Below are 11,706 nucleotides of genomic sequence, written 5' to 3'. Positions count from 1 at the left end.
AATGCATTCTAAATTTACAAAAATTGTACCTAAAAACTTTGCACTTTTGTTTTAATTAAGGAAGATACGAGTCAGATGATTATTCTCTGGGAAACTCATTAAAAGAAGGCAAACAGATCAAACACGATAACGCAGGAGGAGTTGTTTCTCCACATAGTAATTCTTTGTTTCACACCAAATCCCCATGTAATGACTCCTGCTTAAAAAAAAACAATCTGAATTTCATCTGACCAAAGAAGAAACTTTGTTCAGAAGAATATATAAATCAAAAAGTGAACCAAACATGTGTGCTCACAAACAGAATAAATGTATTTAACCCACTCAATAAAAGTGTGTCATTGTGTTTGGCCTAATGAAAAAGCTTAAATGTTCAAATCGTAAATTAATGTGCGTGAGAGTGACCTGTGGTATGGCTACGGACGAGGCCAACCACATCCTTAAAGTAGAGCATGGCTTCAAAGCAACCTGTCTGGTTGGTACAAACAATCTGACAAAACCTGCCTTGGCTGTTACAAAGAAACCGAAATAACCAACTGTCCCCAGAAAAATAAATATGTACAACATTCACGCAACCAAGCCATTATTCCATACCAACTATTGCCATTTTCAACTTGTCAAGGAGAGAAAAAAAACATGCTGGCAAACTATATGCAGCAAGTGGTGTTGGATTGTGGACAACAAAGACACTGTTAATATTAATATAGACTTTTATTTCATTGCTCTAATATAAACTTCATCTGCCTTGAGATCTGCAGGTATTCAGAAAGACGCAGGGTCACTTGTCCACGACACATCTGATATACATGGAACTAGAGTATCACAGTGTGCTTAAAACCATCCTGAAGCCAAACTTATATAGATGTTGGGAGGTAACCAAAGCAAAGAATCCAACGCCAAACCCCACAAAGAGCGACCCTAAAGATTAAAACCGAGACCCAGCAGAGATTTAAACTGAACATTCACAAGCCTTCCCCTTTTGGGTAAACAGAAAGGTCAAATGATTAGAAACCTCAAACGTTTATGCAGCACTTTCTAGCAATTTCCCTAATGCATGGTAAAATAATTTCCAGAGACTTGAGCCACAGAGTAATCCTTTAGTTTCAGTGGGAAAATTCCTGAATACTGGAAGAAATTCGCAATGCCAAAGTTTATTGCTACATTTTTCCTCGATCAGGTCAGGATACAGTGCCTTATGTGAGTATTTACAACCCTGAGATGTTTTAATAGTTTGTCACTTTACAAATGTTGGTGTGTTTTTATTGAGATTTTACACACAAAACTAACCAGTAAAACTTTTCTTTTATAACAAATAAATATCTAAAGAAAATGTTCCATTTATCCTTGTTTTCTGAGTACAGCGGTGTACCTGCAGCTGTTCATTGTTGCAACAACTCTGAACAGCTTTGATTCTGAAGAACAACGGGGGAGATCATGTATCCCTGGTCACTCTGCAGGGTATTTACTGAAATATTTCTCACCAGTCTCTGTGAGTGCACACACCAGTTTAAAGGATAAGAAATGATGCTTGGTCTTTGACAGTTGGCTTTCTTTCAAGAAAATACCTTTTCTTGAATCTCTTCCTTGAAGGCCAGAAGTCATGGCAACACATTCTCCTGAGCCGTGGGTTTTTGCAGCTCCTCCTGAAACATCATGTACTTTGATTATTGCTCTCCTTGTCTGACCAAATATTTTGTGTGTTGTTCTAATACAAAAGTAGCGTAAACGCTCCTTCATAAGAGAGATATTTGTCCTTTTTCCAACATATTCAGTATGTTGATTGTTCTGCATAAATGAAATTAAAGAAATTCTCAAAAAAAAAAAACTCATTTATTCATTCACTCACTCATCCGAAAGTTCAAAGTATGCAACTACTTGCCTTGCTTTGTTTATATTCAGCATTAAAAATAGCTCCTCCTGCCTGCTGTGTGCATGCTGTAAGCACTGAAATACTATGTTGCTGAAAACAAACACCAGCAGGTTGGTTTGATCCAGCAAGATTTATTAAAGTGCTACGCTTAACATTTAAAAGGGTTAAAAGATCTTTCTAAAAAAAACAATGACTTTGAAAGAATTTAAATATAAAGCAACTTATACAACAGGACTTAAAATATGTTTTGGTTTGGTTTGCTGGTTAGTCCATTTGCATTCCAGCAGTTTGTGAGCAAGTTCTGACCAAACAAAGCACTCTATCCAAGGAAACAAACTCTGGTTCGTTTAAAGCAGGGGTCCCCAAACTTTTTCCTGTGAGGGCCACATAACTTTTCCCTTCTCTGCTGGGGGGCCGGAGTCAGTTTGTAACAGAAAAACTGTGACGATTGTAGGAGTGCCTAAATATAAAAATTTATTGTTTTTAAGAAAGCACAATCAAATAACCCTCTCTGGGTTCCTCACAGAAAAAATCCAGGAAATATCACTATTTATGAAGTAAATGCTGTATTTTCCGGACTATAAGCCGCATGCCCAAAGTTTTTTTTGTTTTTTTTAAACAGTAAACATACACATATAAGCTGCACCGGACTATAAACCGCAGATATCTCTGCTGCTCCAGGTTTTCCACAATGATGCAGCAGCAGCAGAGGGGGGTGGACACCCAAAATATGGGTGTCCATAACAGGTCAATTGAATATCACATTTATTATGGTTGAAAAAGAAAAAGTTGACAAGTTTAGATTTAACTGAACTAATTATGGTAGTTTGCGAAAGGTAACTGTAACAGTAAAAGTGCTGATCCTTCATGTCTGCTACTAGCATGTGCTAAATGAAAATAGGCGCCGCCACCTTCTTCTTCTTCTTCTTCTTTAGATTTTAACGGCAGCTTGCTGTCATGTTTGGTCTAACGTTTTTAGCCCATATGCAGAAACACTCACAGAGAGATGGATGTAAAGGGTGTTTATTGTAAAATACAAAAAATCAAACAAGGAAGCTCGACTAGAGAGGTCAGCGGGCCGGAGTCCGGGTGCGTCTGTACACAAGGGGATAGAGAAGTCAGAATGGTTTCACAGAGGGTGGGAAAAGGAGATAACCACTGGCCGGGAGTACAGTTCTTACTTGGAAAACCAGTGGAGAATGACGGGTGGAGGAACGGGGTTCCAGACAGTGGAGAGAGCTATGGAGGCAGGTCGGGGAAGGACCAGGCGTTGGAGGGTGGCAGGTCAGGTGTGTCCCCACAGGGGAGCAGCAGAGCCATCTAAAAAGTTGCAGGGCAGTGGCCCTCCAGGCCTGGAGTTTGACAACTGTGCTCTAGTCAGATGGACAAAGTTGTATCTCTTTTGACCTGAACTATATCAATACTTCACATCAACCTGAACAGGAGTAGTCAGTATAGTTTCAAAATATATGAATCCGTCCAATCTGACTGAGCTGGAGGAACTTGGTAAAGAAAAATGGGCAGACATTTTTGTTGATTTGTGCGAAACTGGTCAAATGATACACTAAAAGACTTGAAGGTGTACTGCAATGGAAAATGGTTCTTCAAATAATTCATTTATAAACCTTTTTTAAAATACAGATCCCTTTCTTTCCACTTAGACCTCATCAGTCTCACAAACATTATTTTAAATGCATTCTGTACTGCAAACAGGAAGTCACTGGAGAGTTGTTAACAATGCTGTTTCTCTTTTTGAAGTTTCTGTCAAAGGTCAGGATGCAGAACTCTGAACCAACAGAGCAAATCAACAGCTAAAGATGCAACTCAGGGAGGAACATGGTTGTATTTAACACACCAGAGACAGAAAAATGGTGCAAAAGGTGATTTGTATTGTAGTTAGAAAAATTATTTACAATATATACAGAATAAACTTTCATTGAACAGCTAGTTCAATGTTCCTTTTAATCACAAACATTTCCAAATAAGTTGATTAAATTCATTCAAAAATGTCCACATGCTGATAAGGATCCCACACAAGTAGTAATAGTCCAGTCCACTCCTTGTATTGACTTGCAGATGTTTTTTGTGTCAGGTCAACACAAACAACAGAAAAAAATCATAACCCACTGTTCTCAACATGGTGTTTAATTTAAAACATGATAAAACCCCACTCAATAATAAAATGTTGTCACCAAGCGCTCAAAGTTGAGGAGAGGCAGAGACAAACAGCAGACATTGATTGAACATTGATCAGAAGTTGGCATTTCAATCATTAAAATTCAACCACAAAACAACATTGACTGAATTACATCTCGTCAACATTGATTACTTGGCTAGAATTGGATGATTGATGATTGATGGTTAATCCACCATCCATCGTCTACCCCAACCATAAGTCAACATTTCTGACCAGAATTCAATGTTGAACTACCAATTGCTTGCCATCTGGGATCTAATAAGCAAACCTTCATCAAACAAACATACTCTAATAACCAATATGCTTGAAAGTGGCCTTAAAGTCTCAGTTATAGGGATTTCTGCTAATCTTTCTCACATGCCAAATGACCACAGCAGTTCCTCTCAACCTCTTTCACAATTCCGAGCAGGCTTTAACTTGCTCCCCAGATCTCCATCATAAAATGGTTGAACAACCGGATTCTAACCGAAGCAATGACGCCCTTTCACTAAACACAACAAGACACTCATCTCTTGCGAAAATAACTAACATTTTTCATGCAACTCCCTGAGCGTCACAGGAGAGGAAGAGGCAGGTTGAAAAAGCTCTGTCCCTCCTTCGTTGACTCATAAACTCTTTCCGCGGCTCCTCTGTTCGCAGTCAGCAGCATGGCGTTTGCAGGGAAATACCAGCTTGAGACTCAAACGAACTATGAAGAGTTTTTGGAAGCAATTGGTAAAAAGATGTCTTCATTTGGACATTGATTTGGTGAGCAATGATTTATTCAAAAGCTGAATTATTTATCATTGGACAATGGATTTCTCCACCACAGGGCTTCAGACGGCTAAGACAGAACACAAAGTGGTGACTGAGGTGGTTCAGGATGGCGACAACTTCACCTGGACACAAAGCATCCCTGGCTGGAGCTGGACCACCAGTTTCACATTGAATAAGGAGTGTGAGATGGAGTCGATGAAAGGTGAAAAATTTAAGGTAAGTCACTTTCGCTAGGCTGAAAAATTGGAAAGAATTGATTGTTTAATTTGAGACACTTTGATCTTTGTGACCTGCAGGGCACTGCAACTATTGACAATGAGAAATTGTCTCTGAAGTTTCCAGAATATTTCTTCACCGCAGAGATTGTTAATGATAAACTAGAAATGGTGAGAGGAGGTTTTGAAACTCTAAAAGTGATTTAAGCCCTCAATCAGATGAGTATGAGTTATAAATTGTCATAAAATAACCCCAGACTCTCTTTTTTCTTTTCCTATATTCCACCATGTGCATGGTTCAGACTTGTGTAACTCCTGGAGAAAACAGTGTGACTTTTAAGAGAGTGAGTGGGAGGATCTAGCTATGCGGGACCCAACATGTCTCCTTGGGAAGACGAATGACAGACAACGGTTGCTCTGGCTTCTTTCTCAAAGCAAGAGAAAGAAAGTTACGACATTAAACCAAGCCACAAGCAGATGGTCAGCGTCACTCAAATGAGTCAGTCATGAGTTTTGAGGTTTGATTTTGCAGAACTGATGAAATTACAGAGTGCACCATGTGAATTTCTCAGCTTTAACAGGACATGCATTGAAACTAAGGAAAATCCCAAACATGTTAATTACTGATTTTCCCCAAATTAATCCCGACTTCTAACATCATTTTAATGTTTTAGCATGATGCTAATGTTTCTATTGTACGCCTATTTTACCTATACATGCCTGACAAATGGAAAGAGCGTACTTCCAGAGAAGAACGCTCTTTCCATTTGTCAGAAGGATGTAGCAGAATTGGATCACGGCACCAATTATACATCCAATAACTGAACAGTTTGACACTCAGATTTGAAATACTATTGTGCAAAGTTTTTATTGATTGTGATGTGTCACTTCATTAAAGATAAAGGAAATTAAAGAATTATCAAAGGAAAAAAGTTCTCATTTATTAATTCATCCAAAAGCACCCAAGCAAATTGACCTACTTTGTTTATGTTCAGCAACGGAAATAACACCTCCTGTTGGGTGCACGCTGTAAGCACTGAAAGAAAATATTGCTGCAAACTGTGGGTTTCAACTCAGAAAAGACTGTCTGATTTATGGCTTGCCATTTCTTCAAGTGCTACTCCTAACATTTAAAAGTGTTAAAATGTCTTTCTAAAAAAACTTTGAAAGAATTTAAATATAAAGCAACTTATAAAACAGAACTTAATATATGTTTGGGGAAAATTAACAAATAGAAAATGCCAGTTTAGGAAGGCAAAATTTGAAGACACGTATAGAAGAAGCACAGCTGATATTAACGGTGTGTTGGTTCCATTATGAAGAGAAAACATTCTGACTCCTTCATGCTAATGACTGGATCTTGGGGTATAAATAATAATAATGGTAATAAAAAGTGTTTTCTGTTCATCTGCTGAGGAGGTAGATAATGGTCTAATGACCTTAATGTAGCTAATAACTCATTTTCTTTTTTTTTTTTTAAAGTCAAGTCAAACTTAAATAAATGAAGCACAATGGATGTACTTCATCTTGGTTGCCACTGAGAGGCGCCCTTCTCCCTTTTACAAAAACGTTTGCTTTTCAAATAAAACAGGAAGTTCTAAACATAAACATACAGGAGAGAAGAACAACGAACTAGACGTGAATCAGGATATTAAAACAGAGAATCCGACGCTGATTCATGCAGAAGAGTGAAAAATCAAAAGCTTATATGAGGGCAGATGAGGTGAAACTAGGTTTGCCACCTTTCAGAAATAAAAATAAGGGATGCTCCCTACGGCGCGTCTCCCTACTCTCATGGGGTGGGACGTCCGCTTTATTGATAGACATTATTTTATGGCGGTGTTTTTTGTTTTTAAAAAGTGATCCATAGAGCAATCGTTCATGCGTAGAGGTCGGAAACTATACTCCAATCAGAGTAGCATACCTTAAACACGTTTAATTAAACAAGTGTAAAAAATATTTGGTATACTACTCAAGTATATATATTAGAGATGATAAGGTTTTTTCTTGCCGATATCGATCACCCATGAGGGCCGATCACCGATACCGATCACCAATACCGATCACATGATTACTATTTATTTTTTTTATCATAAACACTACCGGTTACATTATGTGGAAAAAGGAACCATGAATTCACCTTAATTTAGACAAAAACTTGTTTTTAATAACTTTTTCCAAGAAGAAAACTAAACAAAACAGGCATTCTGCAAATTGTACTGCTATCAATAATGCTATCTTTAAGAGTGATAATACATGAAGGCTCTGAAGAGGCTAAATAATGCAAAGAGCCAAAATAAAACTTCTCAACATTGCCAAAGAAATTCAAGTATAAAATGTAACATTCAAAGGCAAAAACAGGTTCCATTACAATAAACAGTCCAGAGTTACTGAATGAAAACTTCCTGATAGCATGGCGGCTAGCTGATTACTGCTAGTTCTGATTGGCTGTTTCTGACTGAGTGGAGTAATTATGCAGAACAGGGAGGAGATCGATTATTTTTTTTAGAGATTATCTGTCTCATGTTAGGACAGCGAAAGTTTTAATACGTATGTAAAATGTATTTTTTTTTAGGTTAGATGCTGCAGCTTTAAACAGAGGTTCGTGTGAGAGTCACTACCAGGTGGAGCAGAAGCGGCGCTCCGTCTGTGAAATATTACTACCTGTAGCGCGTAGCAGCGGTTCAGCAGCGAGAGCAGAACCAGCGTCTTACATCGCAGCTCAAGACTAAAATAATTTTGCGGGTTATTTGTTTAGCTTTCTGACCGTCATGCTAATCCGGGTGAGTGTTTGTAGCTGTGCGCTGCTTTACCTGCTATCTGATCCTTCATATGTCTTTTTACTGCAGTGAGCCTCGGTGTAGCCAAACTCCGTCAAGTATGGCATTGTTTTTGTGCCATATTGGATTCGTTGTGTTGATGCATTTTGATGTGCTTCAATTTTCCGCCGCAACACGCAAACTTCCCCATTAACTCAGTGCGTTATAGTTCCTCATTGCCTAGTATTTGTTGCTGCGCAGTTGCACAGTGTGAAAGAAAGAGACGACCAGCTGCACAGGCAGGCTGCGAAATGAGATGCAGGTGATCGGTATCGGCAACAAGAGCCAATTATCGCCGATCACCGATCATGCACTTTTTCACGAAAATCGGCCAATAATGATCAGTGGCCGATCGATCGGCACACCTCTATTAAATACAGTTAGTGTGTGCAGTTTAGTGAGATTTAGTGAACAGCCAGCCTTTCAGGAACAGCCAGCCACTCAGGAACAGCCAGCAACTCAGGACCAGCCAGTGACTCAAGAACAGCCAGCGTCTCAGGAACAGCCAGAGACTCAGGAACAGCCAGAGACTCAGGAACAGCCAGCCACTCAGGAACAGCCAGCCACTCAGGAACAGCCAGCCACTCAGGAACAGCCAGCCACTCAGGAACAGCCAGCAACTCAGGACCAGCCAGTGACTCAAGAACAGCCAGCGTCTCAGGAACAGCCAGAGACTCAGGAACAGCCAGAGACTCAGGAACAGCCAGAGACTCAGGAACAGCCAGAGACTCAGGAACAGCCAGCCACTCAGGAACAGCCAGCCACTCAGGAACAGCCAGCGACTCAAGAACAGCCAGCGTCTCAGGAACAGCCAGAGACTCAGGAACAGCCAGCCACTCAGGAACAGCCAGCCACTCAGGAACAGCCAGCCACTCAGGAACAGCCAGCCACTCAGGAACAGCCAGCCACTCAGGAACAGCCAGCCACTCAGGAACAGCCAGCAACTCAGGACCAGCCAGTGACTCAAGAACAGCCAGCGTCTCAGGAACAGCCAGAGACTCAGGAACAGCCAGAGACTCAGGAACAGCCAGCCACTCAGGAACAGCCAGCCACTCAGGAACAGCCAGCGACTCAAGAACAGCCAGCGACTCAAGAACAGCCAGCCATTCAGGAACAGCCAGCGACTCAGGACAAGCCAGCGACTCAGGACCAGCCAGCGACTCAGGAACAGCCAGCCATTCAGGAACAGCCAGCCACTCAGGAACAGCCAGCGACTCAAGAACAGCCAGCGACTCAAGAACAGCCAGCCATTCAGGAACAGCCAGCGACTCAGGACAAGCCAGCGACTCAGGACCAGCCAGCGACTCAGGAACAGCCAGCCACTCAGGAACAGCCAGCGACTCAGGACCAGCCAGCAACTCAGGAACAGCCAGCCATTCAGGAACATCTAATATATATATATATATATTATAAGAAAATCGAGTTAAAATAGCAGTAAAGCTGAACCTGATAATGTGCGGTTGTGGCATAAAACAACATAGTGATCAAATTGTGCACTAATTACATGCAAGACAGCAGCTCAGTGTGGCTACAACCCCGTAGGAACTTTCTGTCATCTGTCGGCTGTTATCCTGAATTATGACACAGCGTCATGGCAGCACAGTGCTTCCCATACATGGAGGGGGAAAAAATCATAGTCGTCTCTCAGTCCATTGAACAATACAGAATATAAGTAAGCAAAGAGCTTATTTCTTATATTTTTATACCATCATAAGCCACAAATAGTATTAAAATGTACATTTTCTGTGTGTAACTAATGTCACATATTTTCTACATTAGACTAAAACAATAAGTATGGTTCAGTTTAATTCTCTTTCATGCTCAGTCTGGACAGTTCCTGACGCCCCCTTGTGGATTTAAATAACCCCTTCACTCCTTTCAAAGTCTGAGATTTATTGCTGGTGTGTTTTTCAGAGAAGAAAAAAATTAAAATACAATTACTTTAAAACAGTAAACTATCATGTAACAATTTACTGCAACCAGCAATGAGCAGAAGCATGTTTTCTGATTGCTGGTTTAATACAAACAAGTTTCAGATAAAATGGGAAGATTTCTTAATTAAAAGCTCCCGTTCCATCAATTTTCCACAGGTAAATCTGTAAATGTAACCACCAGAAGCCAATTAAACTCATATGGTATTTTTAAAACTCAAAATGCATATTTCACTTTACACTGACCCAGAAGAAGAGCTATAGTAATTTCCGACTATGAGCTCTCATTCATTTTTCCAACATTTTTCTGTTAACAAATAAATTAAGGAACAAAAAAATAATAATAATCTGAAGAGCTGCTTTGGAGCAGACTCGTTTAAGTGATGCAAGGAAAAAGAGTCGGTTCTCTAAAACGAGCCAGAAATCCCGCGCTGCCGTGACGTGTACCCCTCCCACTTCCCCGAGCTCAGACAGGCGGACAAAGTAACACGTTACCGACATCAGTGTTCACGAGACTTCAAGAAGCGTGGTTTGAAAAGACAAAGGCCTACAGAGGACAATAAACCTTTGGCAAAAAATAAATTTGGGGAAAATCCATAAAAAGTGAACGAAAATCTTAGCTGCAGCAAAACTGTTGACAGTTTTGTGATATTTGCAAAAAGGGATGCAACAACTGATCCTGCAGCATAACTAAACCTGTCTTTTATCTCTGATCTGAAAAAATATATATATCTGTAATCATTTTCAGTATATAGGTGGTAAATTGAGTCATTTATACTTGGTTATAAACAAATACTTATGAGAACTCCACCCCCACATACTCACACTGGACTGAGTGTTTCCCGTGATTTCATTCTGTGTCCAGTGTCAAGATGAAGGCAGTGAGGCCAGCATTGTATCAAAGCATAATGTCTCATGTGTAACAGAGTCTCCCATCACTGAGTGGGCCAAACACGTTGCAACACAGAAAGCTCTGACTGGACTGTGGAGGCGAGGTCCAGACCAAGCAGATCAGAGGCTAAATGATAGCTCTGTTAGACATCTGGTGAGTGATGCAGCTCTTAATCTTGCTTTCCAGTCTTACACAAAACCATGCTGCTGTAGCTTTTATCCTGATATTTGATCAGAGGTTTAGCCTTTAAAAATAAGAACTTACAAAAATGATACAGAATTACACGTGTTTTCACCCCATGCAACATGAGCAAGGCTGATAAAGTATACAGATCTCAGTCTCAGAGAACATCAAAGTTTGTGCGAGGTTCTTTGTGTGGGATGTCATATTTGGTTTGCACCAAACGTGTCAGATGTTCTGCTGTGCATTTTATAATAGGCTACAGAAATGATCTTTTGTCGTGCTTTTTATGTTTGTTTTTTCTGGCAAGCTTCACAGTAACCTTTTTGTTTTCTCATAGCAAGCATGTTTCCTCACCTCGCATTTAAGTTAAACACGTGCAGGATCTTTCCGATTTTACTAATGTGAACTTTGACATAACCAGATGTGGTTCTAAATGCCAGTTTATCTTTGAAGACTTCCTTCAGCATCTTGTAGTCTGCTCTCAGGGTTCACTTACTTGGACAACCAGATACATAGACACAAGAAAGAAGCCTGGATTGCTAGAACAACACATCAGACCATCAAAGAATAATAAGTACTGACCTGTTCACATCAGGAAGGAGTACAATGTAATAATAGTAGTACCTAAAGTACCAAATAAGTTGTTTAAATATTTTTAATCGCATGTATTATCAGAGGCTGTTTTTTATGTTGCAGTGTGAGAATATCCTTCTGGAAATTATGGTTAAAATATTTCAATTGTAAAGATTTATACACATCTACAGCATCCATGCCAACAAATGTTTTGACACTCTATGCCAAAGCTAGATGTGATTAAATTAATTTAAAGTGAAAGTTCTCATTTCC

The 11,706-nt window shown here is 39.9% G+C and overlaps 1 protein-coding gene across 1 annotated transcript; it reads left to right on the top strand.

Annotated features, from left to right (window-relative positions):
• Positions 1-4,643: 4,643 nt before the first annotated feature.
• On the top strand, positions 4,644-5,967 carry LOC103471228 (gastrotropin). Its single transcript, XM_008420080.2, has 4 exons — positions 4,644-4,778; positions 4,876-5,036; positions 5,117-5,206; positions 5,338-5,967. Exons 1-4 carry the CDS (start codon positions 4,712-4,714, stop codon positions 5,395-5,397), a joined length of 378 nt encoding a protein of 125 aa, XP_008418302.1. The 5' UTR covers positions 4,644-4,711; the 3' UTR covers positions 5,398-5,967.
• Positions 5,968-11,706: the final 5,739 nt, after the last annotated feature.

This window comes from Poecilia reticulata, chromosome 10, assembly GCF_904066995.2.
Source record: "Poecilia reticulata chromosome 10, P_reticulata-male-v2, whole genome shotgun sequence".
Lineage (NCBI taxonomy): Eukaryota > Metazoa > Chordata > Actinopteri > Cyprinodontiformes > Poeciliidae > Poecilia > Poecilia reticulata.
This window is presented reverse-complemented; position numbering and strand designations above follow the sequence as displayed.